At 43.2% G+C, this 21,268-nt stretch overlaps 1 protein-coding gene across 6 annotated transcripts in view; it reads left to right on the top strand.

Annotated features, from left to right (window-relative positions):
* Positions 1–21,268, top strand: part of LOC124113182 — a 43,495-nt gene that overhangs the window by 8,387 nt on the left and 13,840 nt on the right. For 4 of the 6 annotated variants that reach the window (XM_046473449.2, XM_046473443.2, XM_048395375.1 and 1 more), the window contains 11 exons: positions 598–1,265; positions 4,025–5,038; positions 6,077–6,226; positions 6,507–6,675; positions 7,026–7,153; positions 7,891–7,957; positions 9,414–9,610; positions 10,293–10,460; positions 11,469–11,724; positions 14,985–15,100; positions 16,568–16,715. In XM_046473449.2, the coding sequence (XP_046329405.2) occupies positions 654–1,265; positions 4,025–5,038; positions 6,077–6,226; positions 6,507–6,675; positions 7,026–7,153; positions 7,891–7,957; positions 9,414–9,610; positions 10,293–10,460; positions 11,469–11,724; positions 14,985–15,100; positions 16,568–16,715 (3,025 nt within the window). In that variant the 5' untranslated portion in view covers positions 598–653. Of the gene's footprint in view, positions 90–597; positions 1,266–4,024; positions 5,039–6,076; positions 6,227–6,506; positions 6,676–7,025; positions 7,154–7,890; positions 7,958–9,413; positions 9,611–10,292; positions 10,461–10,727; positions 10,761–11,468; positions 11,725–14,984; positions 15,101–16,567; positions 16,716–21,268 lie in introns of all 6 variants that reach the window. The other 2 variants (XM_048395376.1, XM_046473448.2) reach the window with 2 other exon arrangements.

Genomic DNA, 21,268 nt, shown 5'->3' with positions numbered 1-21,268 from the left:
ATTACCGCTTGTGAACTGCAGTTACGTTCCGAGTCACTACCCTTCGTCAACCCACTGCTCACACAGATCCGTGTCATGGATACAAACATGTACGTACAGATATGGTGGAACGTTGTTATGCCACTGAGATACACGACCACGCTGTGCTATAACTATCAAACATAGGAACGTTGAGGCAGCACTAACATACCCGGATACGTCGCAATCTAACTAACAAACCGTTCAAAAAGGCCTTAAATGTACATTGTACATAACTTCATTCATTGTAGCAATGTGGAAAATCGCACCTGGGTCTTACCCGATAACCGCTGGGATTCCCCACTGCTCTTCATGATCAGACATTATTAGGTGTCACACACATAGCATAGCATGTAGTGAAGGAGCTAAATCTCTGCCGTTGAAAATCATTTCATCAACACCAAAGTGTGTCGGCTTATTTTCAGCTAAGAGTGTAAACACAAGCATATGTGGTTATTATGAGATTCCAACCTTGGATAAGGCAGCGGTTCAGCAACTTGGCCAACCATACCTTATTGTTTAATTGGATATACTATAACATACGATCATTATTAACATGCAACATTCAATTCTTTCCAGGATAAAAACTTCACGCCAGCAACACGACAGAAAGACTGAAGCACAAGGCCAACAGAATGTACAAGCAAAGTGTTGCTGACGAGCGTAACAGCCAGGAGTCTCCCATGAACACCATGCAGGATGAGGAGGGTCCAGCCAAGGGGACACAGGACGATCCTCGAACTGATGACAAGGACCAGACCTATGTCCTCTCACGGCCACTTGGAGATATACCCGCCAGTTCCCCGAAGCAGCACGGGGGTTCCATGGGCTCTGTTGATTCTGTGACGTCAGGAGGAGACCCTGGGACCGACGCTAACATTGACCTGACAGTGAACAAGAAATGGAAGGTGGATGAGAAGCTTCATGAGAAGATGCTTGCTTCTAACAAACCAACAATACTGGTTCCGATAGTAAAGTGGATATGTACATTCCTTCTGGGAGTGGCTATCCTCGCGTGTGTTTCAGCAAGCAAGTTGTCGATCATCAGCCTAGCAGCCAAGCTGAATGTTAACACAACAGGAAAGCCAGACAATGTGGCCAGAAATGAGAGGGTTGAGGCCACCCGTATTTTTATCATGATATCACTCATCTTGTTGGTGCCATACTGTTTCAATTTTCTAAGAGCTGGGTTCTTTGCTTCCTGCCGGAAGGACATGCCATGGCCAAACGGAAAGTCTATGATAATAGTGAGTATTTTTACATGCTGTTCATGAATAATGAGTGACTAAGTCAACAACACTGCAGTTACCGGATGAATGTTGGTGTGTGTTGGGCAGTCAACAACACTACAGTTACCGGATGAATGTTGGTGTGTGTTGGGCAGTCAACAACACTACAGTTACCGGATGAATGTTGGTGTGTGTTGGGCAGTCAACAACACTACAATTACCGGATGAATGTTGGTGTGTGTTGGGCAGTCAACAACACTACAGTTACCGGATGAATGTTGGTGTGTGTTGGGCAGTCAACAACACTACAGTTTCCGGATGAATGTTGGTGTGTGTTGGGCAGTCAACAACACTACAGTTACCGGATGAATGTTGGTGTGTGTTGGGCAGTCAACAACACTACAGTTTCCGGATGAATGTTGGTGTGTGTTGGGCAGTCAACAACACTACAGTTACCGGATGAATGTTGGTGTGTGTTGGGCAGTCAACAACACTACAGTTACCGGATGAATGTTGGTGTGTGTTGGGCAGTCAACAACACTACAGTTACCGGATGAATGTTGGTGTGTGTTGGGCAGTCAACAACACTGCAGTTACCGGATGAATGTTGGTGTGTGTTCGGCAGTCAACAACACTACAGTTACCGGATGAATGTTGGTGTGTGTTGGGCAGTCAACAACACTACAGTTACCGGATGAATGTTGGTGTGTGTTGGGCAGTCAACAACACTACAGTTACCGGATGAATGTTGGTGTGTGTTGGGCAGTCAACAACACTACAGTTACCGGATGAATGTTGGTGTGTGTTGGGCAGTCAACAACACTACAGTTACCGGATGAATGTTGGTGTGTGTTGGGCAGTCAACAACACTACAGTTACCGGATGAATGTTGGTGTGTGTTGGGCAGTCAAACCACGACCGGTCGTCCAAGCCAACACATATAGCCAATTCAGACAAGGCAAAAAGTAGACAGGGCTCACTATTACCCCAACATCGACCCCAACATATTTCTAAGTTCAAAACATGAAAACAGCATTATTTTCTCAGAACATCCACTTTACAAAATCAACCTTTGCACTGCACCTCTCCTATTGGTGTAGAAAATGTACCCCCAGTTGGACAAACATCAATGAAGTAGTTTTCAGGGTAAAGGTAGCACAAATATTTAAATAAAAACGTTATTAAACCTATGATTGTGGGTTCGAATCCCGGTTCGCCCCGATTATCTTTCTAGGTTTGTCAGCACCCTGCCCGTGCTCGTGGGTTTCACCGAAGTGGTAAACGTCTGAGACCTGCATCACTTGGGGCTTTCCTCCCATATGCCGTGATATAACTGGAATACTGTTAAAAGCGGCGTTAAACCAAACTCACTCACTCCCTCACTCCAATCAGAAACATGCATCATGAACCATTGTGACAGGGGAAGCTGACCTCACAAGCGCTCAACTTTGACACAATATGTCCACCAGCTACCTTCACACCGGATGATCGCTTCCGGTTTAATTACAATGTCCTTCAATGTCAACCTACATAGAAATCATAAACATAATGTTTTGTCAAATTCCAGTCACAAGTGCTCATTATAATCTGTGCTCAAGCTTTCGGGAGGTCTACACACAAAGTAGCTTTGAACCTCATGCAGTCATATGACACAAGTATGCTGACTGAATCATTGACAGCTTATCATAAGTGATTTGTAACTGCTTCGAGTTTTCAAACTTTACTGAAATCTGAACCGTTTCTCAACTTAACCTAAAACTGAAATTCTCCAAAAGCTATTTGTTTCCCCGCCCTAGTGATCCTGTACACAGGGTTTTACCCAATCCCATTTTTATTTAATCGAGTTTGACATAGACCTTCAATAGACACCCAAGCATGATAAGGCTAAAATGCCCCAAACACGGAATGATTATTCCTTTAGTCCTGCGGTGATTCAGGAGCAAAGGAATAGGTCCCCAGTCCATTGTACATCATGAAAACAGGAGGAGGGCTGTTGCTGCTTCACATGTTGGGTCAAACCAGAGCTCCCCAGCTGCCGCCTCAATTAGCACTCTCAACCAGATCTTAGTGCCTTCACAGTTGGTATACCTCAATTACTCACTGTGATCTAAACCTTCGGGCGACGGAACGCATACACCCTTGTTTAGTGGATGGTCGCTGAAACCGAAACAAACAAAAATGGTGTATGCAATGCAATTTCCAATTGTATACTTTCTTTTGCCATACTGCTAATTTGGATATGTATAATTAACCCATTCCTTTGGTATGTCATAGGCAAGAATGAATGTGTGAATGTTGTATTATGGTTAATATTCGAATTATATCTGGGAGGTCTTTGAAAGGCATTTAGAAGTGATTCACATGAGAGAGAGAATATATGGATGTCAACTTCTTTATTATGAGGAACACAACGTTTCGGAGTATATGCTTACTCCTTCATCAGGTGAAGGAAGAGAATATATGGATGTCAACTTCTTTTATATGACGAACACAACGTTTCGGAGTATATGCTTACTCCTTCATCGGATGAATGATGGATTTACCTGATGAAGGAGTAAGCATATACTCCGAAACGTTGTGTTCCTCATAATAAAGAAGTTGACATCCATATTTTCTCTTCCTTATATCTGGGAGGCATGTAATTAAATTATTCTATTTTGGTAAGAAAACAGCGGTTGACATTACACGCATTAGACCGACGTAAGTCATTGTTTCTTCAACGGAATATCACAGGGTTAGTATCAGATCCATTCCATTAACTATGTTTCTTCTTTCAGGGAGTTGCTGTTGCAGTGCTGGAGTCATTTGGAGTGTGTTTGTTTGCTTGGAAGATTTTGGTGAACTTTGGTGGGTTTGTGGTGATACTTCTTATGAATGCTGTGTTTGTTATACCATTCATAAGCACCACCGTATTTAACATAAGACAAAGACAAGAACGTCCACAAGGCAAGCTGTTGATCTTGGTGTCTCTGGTGGCCGCCTTGCTTCAGGTCACAGGTCTTGGGTTTGTTCTGTACCTTGCTTCAGACCAAAATACTGGTAAACTGTGGCATGTTCTAGTTGCCCTTGCCTGTCTCACTGTAGCCTGGGATCCCCACATACAACAACTGACGGTAACGCCGAAACTGGAAACTGAACTGGAAGATGAAGTCACTGACTATTCAACACCCGACACGACTTCCGGGTATGACACGTATGAGAGACCTGCCCAATCCAGCAGTTCCACCAACCCTAGCACAATAGAGGATGCAAATATTGATGAAACCAGTGACCAAACGTCTTTTGTTACCCCAAAAAGCCTAAGTACGACATGGAAGATGGCAGTTATTTCCAACTTTGTCAAAGTTGTCGGGGTGCTGATTTTTAGCTATATTTTTTTCTATGTTGATAGCACCATCTACAGCAGTCAAACCCGCTTCAAGGCAAATACTCATCAGGAATTTCTTGATGCATGGAGCTTTAAGGTGGATAGTGATTTTGACTACTTCCTGATAAACATACTCACAACAATGGTAGGCTATGCCCTTTCATTCTTCGCATGTCAAATTGCCACTCAGAAATGGGCCTTCGCTGTCCCTATTTGTTTGACCGGTCCTCTCTTCCTGGTGGTGATGTTGGTGAAAGACTGGTGTACTTTTGTCATGCCATTCTCTCCGGGGGCGTGCGCTGACGTCAACGGACATCTATGGGCTGCTATTGTGGCCCTAGTGTGTTTTTTCCTGGCTCATCTTCTTTCGGCAACAGTGCCAATTTTCAGAAGCAGGCCTATCGTCCTCCAGAAGGAGTCATCAGTAAGTATGGCTTCATGGTGATAGTAGCATGTACCTAGTTCAGTCAAACATATCAAGATCAAGATTGTAAATGAGTATGGTTTTACGCCGCTCTTAGCAATATTCCAGCAATATCACGGCGGGTTACACAAGAAATGGGCTTCACACATTGTACCCATCTCAGGAATCGAACCCGGGTCTTCAGTGTGACGAAAAGTGCTTTAACCACTAGGATACCCAACTGCCCCAAAGATCAAGATGTTTTATTTCACTAAAGGGTACAAAGAGGTAATATCCGTGAGCACAGCACAGCTATAGAGATGTACTGCATACTCTACATCTGTGAGGATAATGTTACAAAGTGGGTGTACACTGTTATTTTACGAAGTGACGTCACGATACTACAAAATTCTTGCCCCGAAAAAGCACATCGTGAACAACTAGTGCTAACCTTAAAATTGTTTTTCCATCATTAGAGTTCAACCGAGATTTACATGAATACAAATTTGGTAAACGCAGGCATTTCTTTAGGATATATGCTTCCCTTAAGTCAGTATCAACAGTAAAAACAAGCAGTATGTGAAATCAATTTTCTATACAAGTTTGACGGAAAGGGGCCATGGTGGTACGGACAGTTACATCTGCAAGTGCTGAGCACATCTTTTCAAAGTTGCCATGGGTTTGCTAAGTTGGTGTTTGTTGTCCCAAGGAAGATGTATGAACTACTGTACACTTCAATAACTAGGAAGATCACAAACTAATTACTTTACCGTTTATCTGTTGATTTCATCTGATGGGACGACACAAGTTAAAATATGTCAGTGAGTGAGTATGGTTTTACGCCGCTTTAAGCGATATTCCAGCAATATCGCGGCGGGGGACACCAGACATGCATATAGGCTTCACATACTGTACCCATTTAGGGATTCGAACCCGGGTCTTCGGTGTGACAAGCGAACGCTTTAACCACCACCCGCCGGTACTTAAATATATCAAATATCACCTTGAAATGATCTTGTTTATTAAGCATTCATATGTTTATCATATTTTTATTTCCAGATATTCTGGCTGCCGTCTTACAATGGTGTCTTGCTGGAACAGTGGTTGATGCTCAACATGCAGACAAGACCACGTGACCAGCTGAGACCAGGACCACACACATCCCACACCAAGAGTCAAGTGTATATCTGCACCACCATGTACAGAGAGGTGACCTCGTACATATATGTTGAATTCATGAAGTGACTGTTTCATAACTGTCAGTTGAACTTTTGTAAACGAACCGGAAATATTTCATATCTTTTCGTTTTTTAATTGTCATCTTATGCATATTTGTAATTAATTTGTTTGAAACCGTTCTCGGCGTGGCGTCATCAGACACAGAAATTAAAAAGGGAACAGATCAAATGATCCACTTAAAAATATCAACAATTGTTCTTGATGTCGTTTTTAAATGTATTGTTTGCAATGTGTGCCTATCTCTCGCCAGAATGAAGTGGAGATGCGACAACTTCTCCAGTCCATCAACAAAATCAACTTGGCACGTGCTAATGATGACAGGTTCTTTGAGTCTCACGTCATCTTCGACGGCGGTATACGGAACAAAAACATCTCTGAGTTTGCCTTACAACTCCTGACCTTGCTGAAGGAAACTCTGGGTAGGAATTTTATATCAATTGTTTTCAATCAATCGGGTGCCCCGTAGATGTATTAACGTATAATCCTGTATATGTGCGAACTACCAATGCTAACTGTACTCCCCCGAATCCCCATTGAAGTCCAACTCTTACAGTTCAGCCAACATTGGACGTTGTCCTGTGCATGATCCTGGAGCCTTAACATTTTTCTCGTGATTCTGAGAACCTGAGTTACCCAGCACTACAAAGTATAAAAACAAATCATTTCTGTCCCTTGCCTCGATGCATAGAGTGTATGCATGTTCATTTGTATCTGGAGTGAGTGAGTGAGTGTTTTCTGTGTGTCCAACCTCACTCCTCCTCCCCTTCAGGTATTATGACAGACAACTGCACGAAGGTGGAGACGCCATACGGAATGAAGTTGAGTTGGAACCTGCCCCAGCCTTCTTCCAAAGTCAGACCAATGACGTTCAACATACATCTTAAGGACGGACTGAAGGTAAGCGAAATTACCTGCATCTCAAAACAGCTTCAACTCCCACGTTTTCCTACAACTGATGGGCTACACCGCCAGCCTCCAATGTCTCCAAAATAAGTGATACAGTTGTTGCAGAGGCTTAGTTGTTATAGCGTTCGCTCGTCAATAGGAAAGGCCGGGGTTTGGTTACAAACATCTCTGTCGTCTTCCGACGTGATACTACTGGAATATTGCTAAAAGCGGTGTAACCTCAATCAGTCTTGTTGGGATAATGGTTCTCAAGTTCTCACATTCAGGTAGGCTAACTATGCCAGCCCCATACCTTGATTCGTACAAATGTTCGTTTCATGTACAAAGACATTTCTTTCTTTCAAATATTTGAGTGATGGTGATCTCATGACCAAAGGGACATAAACAACAGGTAGAGTTTGCGGTTAAAACCATAGGTGTAGTTTAATATTTAGAGGCCTTGTTTTGCTATGCTTGTTTGCTGTGTCTGCCATAGTTGTTGTATTTATTTTTGCAGCATTTGTAGGTTAACTTGGTCGACTAATTACAAATTTTTCGTGATCCATTCAGATAATGTTTATCACCGTTTCGTCCTCTGGAATCTATTTCGGCCGATAACCGATACTATTTATTCTTGGCGTTGACATTTTGAATTTGGGACACCAAAATCTTCTGATTGCAATATTTGATGTTTCTTTTATTTTTATATTCCTGGAATTTGGTCCTATGTTATTGCTGCTACTTTGCAGGTTCGAAATAAGAAACGATGGAGTCAAATCATGTACATGTCCTATGTGATCGACTTCCTGATGACGTGTAAGTAGCTAACATCAGATAAGTCATAATAGGTAAGTCATACTCCTCTTGCTTGTCGTAAGACGCGACGATGCTTTTATTAAGAGGTGACTCAGGGACCGTCCATTTGACATTAGGGTGTGTGTGTGTGGAGGGGATATTGTATCGAGATTAGGTATTTAATACCATGTATTTTTTGTGGCATTCAATTTCTTTTTTGTTCGACAGTCTGAAGCATTATTAATTTTGTCAAGATCTTTCGGGGATCTTTTCGATAATTAAAATCCCAGGTTTCCCACCCTCCAGAATATCAAATGGTCGGTCCCTAACGGTATCAGGTGGTCAGGCTCGCTGATTTGGTTGATGCATGTCATCGTATCCGAATTGCGTAGATCGATGATGTTAATCACTGGATTGTCTAGTCCAGACTCGATTGTTTACAAAACGCCGTAATATAGCTGAAATATTGCTGAGTGTGGCGATAAACAACAAACAAACAAACAATAATATAGTACTAGAAGGACTCATCAGAAATACGCATGAATAAATATATAATACAGAGGTTTCGCCCGTGAGGATTCAGGTTAGAGTTGGTCTTCAGCAACCCATGCATGTTGTGAGAGGCGATTGATGGGATCAGGTGGCTCGGCTCGCTGACTTGGTTGATGCACGTCATCGTATCCCATGGGGCCAATTGCCTTGATCGATACTCATGATGTCAATCATTGGATTGTGTCGATATTTAGCTTGAATGTTGTTGAGTGTGGCGCTTACAAGGAACCAAAACCAGAGATGTTTCCCTTGCGGCAAAATCCTTCGAAGTGTGCATGTTTCATGGCATTATATATAGGTCATGATGGGAAGGAGCTGATGGTGTATGGCAGACTTGTGGTTGTCCATTTGGAAATATGAAATTGGACTGCAGATGATAAGATTGGGTTGAAAAGGAATAGGACTGTAGTACAATACTATAGTGACATTGATTTCGGACATTTTTAAACTATGTTCACTTGGACTTATGAGGTAATCGTAAGCTATTATTAGAACCTCTCTGTTGCCGTATAAGCCAACTAAACCGGTTATTGCAGCCTTTGAAATTCACGCTTGTCCGCTAGCCCGATGATAATAAATTGTGTTGAGGAAAAACCCCAATGATGGTAGTCCTCGTTAACTGGTAGCATTTTAGGGCAACAACTTATTAACCATATGTAATGATTCAATTATTTTACAAATTCAAATTGAATTAAACTGACAGAAAATATAACCATAGCAAACATTTCGTCTTTTTCCTGCTATTAGCGACACACTCTGAGGACTGGTGAAGGTTTACACTAGTTCTCTGGACAAGACTTAAATAAGACGAATTTATAAGGATGGTATCAATTCACGAACGAAATGAATAGTAAAAGAAAAACGATGTTCATTGGAAAGCGTTTTTAGAAGCCAGTTTTGCTTGACCTTTGCTATATGTCATCAGCGAATGATGAAGACTGCTACATCCTGACTACTGATGCGGACGTCAGATTTACTCCTGACTCGGTTGAAGCCCTCCTTGACCTCATGACACGTGACCGCTCAGTTGGCGCAGTGTGCGCACGCACCCACCCTATGGGAAGTGGACCTATTGTATGGTATCAAGTGTTCGAGTATGCTGTTGGCCACTGGTTCCAAAAGGTTGGTCCTGTCCACTTTTTACATTCTTAACAGTGGAATACACACTGACAAGCTGACACATACGTGGATTTAAATTGACCAAGACGAGAATGATTTACACAGTACCATCATTTCAATCAAATTAACTTTTAAATACATGACCATGGTTCTATGATTCGATACCTCGAGGGGACGGTTGCAATCAAATTAAATTCAAAATACACAACCATGGTACCATGCTGCCATACCTCGAGTAAGTGATTGAGTTGGGTTTAACGCCGCTTTTAACAGTATCCCAGTTATATTATGGCGTGTCAGCCTAATGTGGGAGGAAAACCCGAAGAGACGTTTACCACTTCGGTGAACCCACGAGCATGGGTATGGTGCTGATCACCCTAGAAACATAATTGGGGCGAACTGGGATTCGAACCCACAGTCATAGGTTTCTGGCAAGTCCAGGGGACGCAACTCTGCACAGCTAATCGCGGCGCCTTAGACGACTTGGCCACCCGTGACTTCACAATGCATGTCTCTAGGAGAAGCATCATATCAAATTAACTTCATAAATCAAGATTCATGACCATCGTTCTCCCCTGAAATTGAAAATATCCTAGTTCAACATGGATACGTTCCAACACTTCTTAAATAACGGTTTCATAGATCTTTTGAAATGTGTCTTCTCATGTTCTTCCTGTATTTCCAGGCAGCAGAACATGTTCTGGGGTCGGTGCTCTGTGCTCCAGGGTGTTTCAGTGTGTATCGCTGTGTCGCCCTCAAGGAGATCCTCACAGTATACTCCACCAATGTGGAACATGCGTTTGACTTCCTGACAAAGGACATGGGAGAGGATCGCTGGCTGTGTACACTCATGGTGAGCAGAGCGTTGTGTTGAATGTAGGACCAAGTGCATGACATGGGAGAGGATCGCTGGCTGTGTACACTGATGGTGAGCAGTGCGTTGTGTTGAATGTAGGACCAAGTGCAGGACATGGGAGAGGATCGCTGGCTGTGTACACTGATGGTGAGCAGTGCGTTGTGTTGAATGTAGGACCAAGTGCATGACATGGGAGAGGATCGCTGGCTGTGTACACTCATGGTGAGTAGTGCGTTGTGTTGAATGTAGGACCAAGTGCAGGACATGGGAGAGGATCGCTGGCTGTGTACACTGATGGTGAGTAGTGCGTTGTGTTGAATGTAGGACCAAGTGCAGGATATGGGAGAGGATCGCTGGCTGTGTACACGCATGGTGAGTAGTGCGTTGTGTTGAATGTAGGACCAAGTGCAGGATATGGGAGAGGATCGCTGGCTGTGTACACGCATGGTGAGCAGTGCGTTGTGTTGACTGTCTCTGAGCCTTTTTAGCCTTTTTGGAACACTTATCAACTTAATGTTGAAGAAAATGACCTGCGTGATGCAAGTTGAACCGGTTGTTGTTATTGTTAATATTAATTTACTGCTTCCCACAACATATCATATATATATATACCTCTCATCACGTGGTTGTAGTCATCCCAGCTTTGTGTCAGAATCTAGTTGTTAACGTCGTCTAAATGTCACAAACCAGAAGTTTTTATCCATAATACACTCATTTTAGGAAAGCATTGGCAAGCTCACCATGATAGTTTCAATTGTGAGATTACAACAGGAAACGTTACTGAAACATGAAAATGCCTCTGTACGTAAAAGAAATGTTGATTTTCCTTTCTAAAATATAATGTGTTCGTTGAGCCAAGAACATCATTTCCTTCATCCTTTCAGAGACCGAAACTTTATCTCCTAAAATTACTATTTTGTTCAACCTGTAAAATAGTGTTCTATCTATACTTTGTGTCATTAATATTTATCAACATATTCTAGAACCGAACCTTCCTTTTCTCAGGTTCAGAGCGGTTGGAGAATTGAGTACTGCGCAGCCGCTGAGAACTCCACACACTGCCCCAGTGAGTTTGAGGAGTTCTACAAACAGAGGCGACGTTGGGTGGCCTCCACCATTGCCAACCTCATGCTGCTGATCAAACAGTGGCAGATCATCCGACTGTTCAACTACCGAGTGTCACTGCTGTTCATTGTCTACCAGGGGGCGCTGCTCTTCTCCACTCTGATTGGTCCCAGCACGGTCATCTTGATTGTTTCAGGTAAATAAAAGCGACAAAACCTTTCCACATTCTTATAATGTGTCTGCCAAAAGCAGAGTAGATTGTACGATTCCGACTATGTCATGAGCTTGTGTTTACGAATCACTTTCAAGCAGTGATGACACCAGGTGTTCGCGAAGAGGCGAGCGTAACGTGCCCCACGGGTCGCACCCGTCACAAACACATGCACATGCAAGTCAATTGTTGACATTAAAAAACAACACGGAAACATATGGTACATGTGAAAATAGGCAATTGCATTGGACATCGTGTTTGTCACTGATACTTCAAATATGGAAATGCCTGCCATAAGGGATTCGATAGATTTATTGATGCCTTGAATGTTGCAACATCTTCTGTGCAAGAGTCGTGTGACGCTATTTGAAATCGTGGTAGAAAGAGTATGCTCGATCGTATCACAAAATTGTTAAATGTAACCACCAATGGCTGGAGCTGCTGGAACATTGCTCGACATGAAGGGAAAGTTGACCATTGGAAAGTTGAAGTCATCCCTCTTGTCTACAGTCGTGTGGAGAGTGTTGTGTCCCTCTGGATCTGTATACACAGATTGAAATAATAAACAGATGAGTCGGTCCCACTGGTCGCCCTTATTTCTAGCTATATATAGTTCAGGTGGGTAAATCAGAGGAAGTTAATTGGCTATATGATGGTTAATGAACGATATCAGATCATCGATTATCTGAAAATTCAGTTAATCTTCTTGGTCCAGTTGCCTGCATTTGACCCACAGAAATGGAGGTGGGGGGTCTCTTTATAATGAGAATCGTTCTCATTATAAGTGAATTGTTCAGTTGCGAACCCAAATCCATGTCTACGTTTCAAAGAAATGCTAAATTGGTAAACTTATCCATCAGGTAGGTTAATCAGTTGAAGTAAATTGGCTATTTGATGGTTATTGAACGATGTCAGATCATACTTGAAGCTAAAGTTGAACTTCTTGGAAAATAACTATTTCTTGATTTTCCAGTCTGTGAGGAAATTCCTATTCATATGTGGAAATATCAACAAGAAGGGCAGCTTAATTATTGTCCATAGCCTAAATGTCTTACCCACAAATTTTACATTGATGCTATAGATGAGGAAGTCCAGCATCTCCTATATTGTTTACTTAGTATACTTCAGATGGCATTTGCTTTCATTTTGGACGGATTACCCTGAACCATTGAAGATAGTCACAAAAGCCCCATGGATCAAGGAACTGACTTTTTCCTTAAGTTTGTAATTTTGGATAGTCGTCAAATGTTTTGACAGAATGGAACTTGGTTCTTTTCTGAGATTGCATTAAGTCAAGCGAATCCTTTGAGTTTTTGAGAATCCACATGGTATTCTACTTGTCTCAAATACTTTCTGTGAATATAAAGAAAGTCCTTCCTTGAAGGTACTAAGGATGATGGTCAGTCTTTGAGACAGGGATTTGGTGGTACATTAGCTGGACCCAGCAATATATCTCTTTTTGTACGTTTTTTTATGGAACTTTCGAATCCAGTACAAAAGTACAGTAACATGTATGGTCGTTATCACGTATTGTAATGAAAGGGATGTAAGACCCGTCTCACATACACATATGCTGTTTAATGACTTGATTTAATTAATAATTGGACCGCCTCCGTGGTCTTGTGGTAGAGCGTCCGCCCGGAGAGCGGAAGGTCCGGGGTTCGATCCCGGGCCGCGTCATACAAAAAGACGTTAAAAGATTGTACTTGTTGTTACCCTGTCTGGCGCTCGGCATTAAGGGGCTAAAACAAGGACTGGTCGGCTCGGAGTCAGTATACTGTGTCTGAGTGGGGTATTCATGTTAAACTGCGGCATGGTATCTCAGTGAGCTAGCACTATAAATCGGCATCAGTCCGGACTAGTACAAGCAGCCACACACACACAGACACGTGCATGCACGTCGCTATATAAGTGCAATAATCTTGGACGCGACGTTAAACCCAATTTCACCTCACCTCACCTAATTAATAATTGATACTGTTTTCTATAGATGTTGTCAGTCGTTTACCTTTTTGTGGCAACCAGGATTGAGTATCGACGTCAACATCAAGACAAGCTTGAAGTAACCTGCCTCGCGAAATAATTTTGTATTCACTTGAAAATTGGATTTGACCAAACATTTACAAAATGTTAACAAAGCGTTACATGGCGGACAACAATCGCCGAAACACTGCAAATCTAAGTCCCAAAACACAACCATGATATCAGTTTCAAATACATCACCATTTCTTGTTTGTTTCACTTGTAGCCATCATCAAGCATAGGTGTATGTTTTTCTTTGCTCAACAGTTTATGAACACTGATGAAGATATTGCTGTTGAATATTCAGGCTTTAAGTACAAACTGCCACATTGTGTAATGCATTGTCATGAACACAATGCCATTTAGAAAGTGCAGATAACACCTTCTTAGTAAAGTACAGATTCTTGTACTTTTGGGGGTTGAGGAAGTATCTGTGGCTGGGTGGGTGAGTGGGTTAGACCGCTGTCTTTGTGTGCTGGCAATTAGGTGCCTCAGTCTAGCAGTTTGGGGTCGAATATCGGACGGGGCTCAACCCCCCAAAATACGAGAATCTGTATTGTACTGTACTAAGAATGTGTTAGCCCAAATATAACATTTGTTAATGCCTTGTTGGTGATGTTGTGTTTCCGGTGGTTTGACATTTGCCTGGGAGGTGGACTCCGATGCGTCAGTGGTCATACAGCTGCTGATATGTTGGTGATGTTGTGTTTCCAGGTGGTTTGACATTTGCCTGGGAGGTGGACTCCGTGGCGTCAGTCGTCATACAGCTGCTGATATGTTGATGATGTTGTGTTTCCAGGTGGTATGACATTTGCCTGGGAGGTGGACTCCGATGCGTCAGTGGTCATACAGCTGCTGATATGTTGGTGATGTTGTGTTTCCAGGTGGTTTGACATTTGCCTGGGAGGTGGACTCCGTGGCGTCAGTCGTCATACAGCTGCTGATATGTTGATGATGTTGTGTTTCCAGGTGGTATGACATTTGCCTGGGAGGTGGACTCCGATGCGTCAGTGGTCATACAGCTGCTGATATGTTGGTGATGTTGTGTTTCCAGGTGGTTTGACATTTGCCTGGGAGGTGGACTCCGTGGCGTCAGTCGTCATACAGCTGCTGATATGTTGGTGATGTTGTGTTTCCAGGTGGTTTGACATTTGCCTGGGAGGTGGACTCCGTGGCGTCAGTCGTCATACAGCTGCTGATGTGTTGTGATGTTGTGTTTCCAGGTGGTTTGACATTTGCCTGGGAGGTGGACTCCGTGGCGTCAGTCGTCATACAGCTGCTGATATGTGTCAGCTTTGCCCTCATCTGTCTCTACACATCAGACAAGACACAGATGCTGGTACACCACTGTTCTATTTGTCAGATTAGTCGGAAACGTAAACAATGAGGAATACTGTAATTCTTTGTTGAATCGTGCTGCTTTCGTGTTCTAATTTAACAATTATATTTTAGGGCCAAAGAAACAATATTTAGAAGATATAAACTCAATTATAAATGAAGTTGTAAAGATAAAGATATTTTTGAGTTGACCTTAATTCCGATCTACATGCAATTAGCATAAGTCTACCATAAGTTAAAAATTACAGAGGTATCAATTCACAATAACCACCTCTCAGTGAAACATCAGATGTGATGACCGTATCACCGTTAAATATAATATTAATGGAAAACACTTCTTTGTCAGTCATTGTCGGTAGGTATTTGTGAATGATGAAATGTACAATTATATACTTGTCTTATAAAATGCAGATTTACCCTAACTAGAATATTCAAAGAAAGTGTGGGGCGGTTGGGTATCCTAGTGGTTAAAGGGGGCGGTCGGGTAGCCTGGTGGTTAAAGCGTTCCCTCGTCACGCCTAAGACCCGGGTTCTATTCCCGACATGGGTACAATGTGTGAAGCCCATTTCTGGGTCCCCCGCCGTGATATTGCTGGAATATTGCTAAAAGTGGCGTAAAACCATACTCACTCACTCACTCAAAGTATGTGTGGTTATATACTTTCTGCAGAACATAGGATAGATATCGACTGAGAGACATTTTAAGTTGTGGGACAAAAAGAGCTTACTGTAGCCGACTGTGACTACGTATTGTCTGCGTCATAATGATCAGTGAGACGTCATAATTATGACGTGCGGTGTAGAACTAAAACGTATCTACTTTTCTTTAAGGGTGCCCACGACATGCTTGCTGGCAAAATAGCTTCCACTGTCTACGCCTGCCATATATGAGAGTTTGGCATCTCGATGTAAAACAATGCTCAGGCACATGCAGCGCATTTCATTGTATAGAGATTATTGTCCGTGATTCCTGAATTCCCACTCAAAATAGGGGCACGGGTGGCCCAGTCGTCTAAGGCGCCGAGATTCGCTGTGCAGAGTTGCGTCCCTTGGGCACGTCAGAAACCTATGCTTGTGGATTCGAATCCCGGTTCGCCCCGATTATGTTTCTAGGTTTGTCAGCACCATACCCGTGCTCGTGGTTTTCACCGAAGTGGTAAATGTCTGAGACCTGCATCACTTCGGGCTTTCCTCCCACAGTAAGCTGACACGCCGCGATATAACTTGAATACTGTTGAAAGCGGCGTTAAACACAACTCGCTCACTCACTCACCATTCAAAACAGTGAACTAAATCCGTGAGCCTTCATTCAGTATTTTCGCTAATCCCAAGTGTTCAGTGTTTTCAATTTAGAACGCGGCTACCTGTAGATTTGAAACCTCAATGTAGTGTAGTTAACCCAGCTTTAAACTGAAGACATTATACGTGTATCCTCTAGATCATTCTCTGAATGGTTCGTACATTGCAGGCGGCGAAGCTGCTGACGTTCTTCTACGCGATAGTCATGACGGCTGTAGTTGTTGGGACGGCGGAGCAGCTTGTGGATGACTTGGACAGGTCCGAGCCCAACCCCGACACCAACAGCAGCACCACCATCAATCCTATCAGACCATCAGGTCAGAATTTCCGACACATGTTTTGGGTCATTGAAACAACTACTTGCAGAGGGATAAAAAAGCTGAGTTGGAATCAGTTACGTCTGTTTTGTGATTGGGGGTAATGAACCTCAAACACGCAGCTTTTTAGACATGAAGGGGTGCTTTTGTAATCACAAGAACTTACTCAATATCTCAGAATATAACAGAGCAGGATACACAGGGCCCGCTGAACGTCATTAGTTTACTGTTATTATGTATGTACACTCCTTTAAAGTATGCTTTAAAACCTTAGGGTACACGCCCCTGTACCCCTTCTGGAATTGTGTATGCAGATCACCACTGGGGTTTCATTCTTTAAAGTATGCTTTAAAACCTTAGGGTACACGCCCCTGTACCCCTTCTGGAATTGTGTATGCAGATCACCACTGGGGTTTCATTCTTTAAAGTATGCTTTAAAACCTTAGGGTACACGCCCCTGTACCCCTTCTGGAGTTTTGTATGCAGATCACCACTGGGGTTTCCCGCGTTAAAGTATGCTTTAAAACCTTAGGGTACACGCCCCTGTACCCCTTCTGGAATTGTGTATGCAGATCACCACTGGGGTTTCCCGCGTTAAAGTATGCTTTAAAACCTTAGGGTACACGCCCCTGTACCCCTTCTGGAGTTTTGTATGCAGATCACCACTAGGGTTTCATTCTTTAAAGTATGCTTTAAAACCTTAGGGTACACGCCCCTGTACCCCTTCTGGAGTTGTGTATGCAGGTCACCACTGGGGTTTCAATCTTTAAAGTATGCTTTTAAACCTTAGGGTACACGCCCCTGAACCCCTTCTGGAGTTGTGTATGCAGATCACCACTAGGGTTTCCCGCGTTAAAGTATGATTTTAAACCTTAGGGTACACGCCCCTGAACCCCTTCTGGAGTTGTGTATGCAGATGACCACTGGGGTTTCATTCTTTAAAGTATGCTTTAAAACCTTAGGGTACACGCCCCTGAACCCCTTCTGGAGTTGTGTATGCAGATCACCACTGGGGTTTCATTCTTTAAAGTATGATTTAAAACCTTAGGGTACACGCCCCTGAACCCCTTCTGGAGTTGTGTATGCAGATCACCACTAGGGTTTCATTCTTTAAAGTATGCTTTAAAACCTTAGGGTACACGCCCCTGTACCCCTTCTGGAGTTGTGTATGCAGGTCACCACTGGGGTTTCAATCTTTAAAGTATGCTTTTAAACCTTAGGGTACACGCCCCTGAACCCCTTCTGGAGTTGTGTATGCAGATCAACACTAGGGTTTCCCGCGTTAAAGTATGCTTTAAAACCTTAGGGTACACGCCCCTGTACCCCTTCTGGAATTATGTATGCAGATCACCACTGGGGTTTCCCGAGTTAAAGTATGCTTTTAAACCTTAGGGTACACGCCCCTGTACCCCTTCTGGAGTTTGTATGCAGATCACCACTGGGGTTTCATTCTTTAAAGTATGCTTTAAAACCTTAGGGTACACTCCCCTGTACCCCTTCTGGAATTGTATATGCAGATCACCACTGGGGTTTCCTGCGTTAAAGTATGCTTTAAAACCTTAGGGTACACGCCCCTGTACCCCTTCTGGAATTGTATATGCAGATCACCACTGGGGTTTCCCGCATTAAAGTATGCTTTAAAACCTTAGGGTACACGCCCCTGTACCCCTTCTGGAATTGTGTATGCAGATCACCACTGGGGTTTCCCGCGTTAAAGTATGCTTTAAAACCTTAGGGTACACGCCCCTGTACCCCTTCTGGAGTTTGTATGCAGATCACCACTAGGGTTTCATTCTTAAAAGTATGCTTTTAAACCTTAGGGTACACGCCCCTGTACCCCTTCTGGAATTGTGTATGCAGATCACCACTGGGGTTTCATTCTTTAAAGTATGCTTTAAAACCTTAGGGTACACGCCCCTGAACCCCTTCTGGAGTTGTGTATGCAGATCACCACTGGGGTTTCCCGCGTTAAAGTATGCTTTAAAACCTTAGGGTACACGCCCCTGTACCCCTTCTGGAATTGTGTATGCAGATAACCACTGGGGTTTCCCGCGTTAAAGTATGCTTTAAAACCTAAGGGTACACGCCCCTGTACCCCTTCTGGAATTGTGTATGCAGATCACCACTGGGGTTTCCCGCATTAAAGTATGCTTTAAAACCTTAGGGTACACGCCCCTGTACCCCTTCTGGAATTGTGTATGCAGATCACCACTGGGGTTTCCCGCGTTAAAGTATGCTTTAAAACCTTAGGGTACACGCCCCTGTACCCCTTCTGGAGTTTGTATGCAGATCACCACTAGGGTTTCATTCTTAAAAGTATGCTTTTAAACCTTAGGGTACACGCCCCTGTACCCCTTCTGGAATTGTGTATGCAGATCACCACTGGGGTTTCATTCTTTAAAGTATGCTTTAAAACCTTAGGGTACACGCCCCTGAACCCCTTCTGGAGTTGTGTATGCAGATCACCACTGGGGTTTCCCGCGTTAAAGTATGCTTTAAAACCTTAGGGTACACGCCCCTGAACCCCTTCTGGAGTTGTGTATGCAGATCACCACTAGGGTTTCCCGCGTTAAAGTATGCTTTAAAACCTTAGGGTACACGCCCCTGAACCCCTTCTGGAGTTGTGTATGCAGATCACCACTAGGGTTTCATTCTTTAAAGTATGCTTTAAAACCTTAGGGTACACGCCCCTGAACCCCTTCTGGAGTTGTGTATGCAGATCACCACTGGGGTTTCATTCTTTAAAGTATGATTTAAAACCTTAGGGTACACGCCCCTGAACCCCTTCTGGAGTTGTGTATGCAGATCACCACTAGGGTTTCATTCTTTAAAGTATGCTTTAAAACCTTAGGGTACACGCCCCTGAACCCCTTCTGGAGTTTTGTATGCAGATCACCACTAGGGTTTCCCACGTTAAAGTATGCTTTAAAACCTTAGGGTACACGCCCCTGTACCCCTTCTGGAATTGTATATGCAGATCACCACTGGGGTTTCATTCTTTAAAGTATGATTTAAAACCTTAGGGTACACGCCCCTGTACCCCTTCTGGAGTTGTGTATGCAGATCACCACTAGGGTTTCATTCTTTAAAGTATGCTTTAAAACCTTAGGGTACACGCCCCTGAACCCCTTCTGGAGTTGTGTATGCAGATCACCACTAGGGTTTCATTCTTTAAAGTATGCTTTAAAACCTTAGGGTACACGCCCATGTACCCCTTCTGGAATTGTGTATGCAGATCACCACTGGGGTTTCCCGCGTTAAAGTATGCTTTAAAACCTTAGTGTACACGCCCCTGTACCCCTTCTGGAGTTTTGTATGCAGATCACCACTGGGGTTTCCCGCGTTAAAGTATGCTTTAAAACCTTAGTGTACACGCCCCTGTACCCCTTCTGGAGTTTTGTATGCAGATCACCACTGGGGTTTCCCGCGTTAAAGTATGCTTTAAAACCTTAGGGTACACGCCCCTGTACCCCTTCTGGAGTTGTGTATGCAGATCAGTGTGATAGAACCAAGCTGACGTGGAATTAGTAACACAAACTGATCAAGTGTTCAAGGAGATCCAAGGGGACACGAGGGACATAGTTTTCGCGCGTGGAAAGTGGGCACATGTCATGTTGATAGGGAAGTAAATAAAGCGACAAAACCCTTTCCATATCCAACAGACATATCTACCTACATGAGTCGATTGTTCAGCTCCGACTATATCAGGAGCATGTGTTTATGAATCACTATCAAATAGTAATGATAGCAGGTGTTCGCCCCACCTGCCCCACCCGTCACAAATACAAGTCAAAATAGGGAATTAAGTAAGACAAGTTCTATGGATGAACAACTTATTAGTGACAACAAATTAGTGACAAAAATTATGTCCGATGCACTTCCCTATTTTAACTTCTTTCAGTGGCATTTAGAAGTTGGTGTGATGAAGTAAGACAAGTTCTATGGATGAACAACTTCTTTATTACAATTAGTGCGACGTTTACGATAAGTTTATATACCTATGTTGTTTAGTACTATCCATCACTTGCTTGATAAAGGTGTTAGGATCTACACCGAAACGTCGCACTAATTGTAATAAAGAAGTTGTTCATCCATAGAACGTGTCTAACTTCATCACACCAACTTCTAAATGCCACTGAAAGAAGTTAAAATAGGGAAGTGCATCGGACATAATTTTTGTCACTAATTTGACTCAAATTTGGAAAAGTCGTCCACATGTCTACCAGAAGAGATTTGAAAGATTTACTGAGGCCTTGAATGTTGTAAGCTTGATCAAACAGCTTCTCAGCAAGAATCGTATGACGCTCTTTGAAATGCTAGTAGAAAGAGTGAGTGGGTGAGTTTGGTTTTACGCCGCTTTTAGCAATATTCCAGCAATATCACGGCGGGGGACACCAGAAATGGGCTTCACACATTGTACCCTTGTCGGGAATCGAACCCGGGTCTTCGGCGTGACGAGCGAACGCTTTCACCACTAGGCTACCCGACAGCCCCTAGTAGAAAGGGCATGATCGATTGTATCTCATAGAAGTTCATGAGTTTTTAAGGAAAGC

The sequence above is a fragment of the Haliotis rufescens genome, unplaced genomic scaffold, assembly GCF_023055435.1.
Source record: "Haliotis rufescens isolate VD_foot unplaced genomic scaffold, xgHalRufe1.0.p SCAF_14, whole genome shotgun sequence".
Classification (NCBI taxonomy): Eukaryota; Metazoa; Mollusca; class Gastropoda; order Lepetellida; family Haliotidae; genus Haliotis; species Haliotis rufescens.
This window is presented reverse-complemented; position numbering and strand designations above follow the sequence as displayed.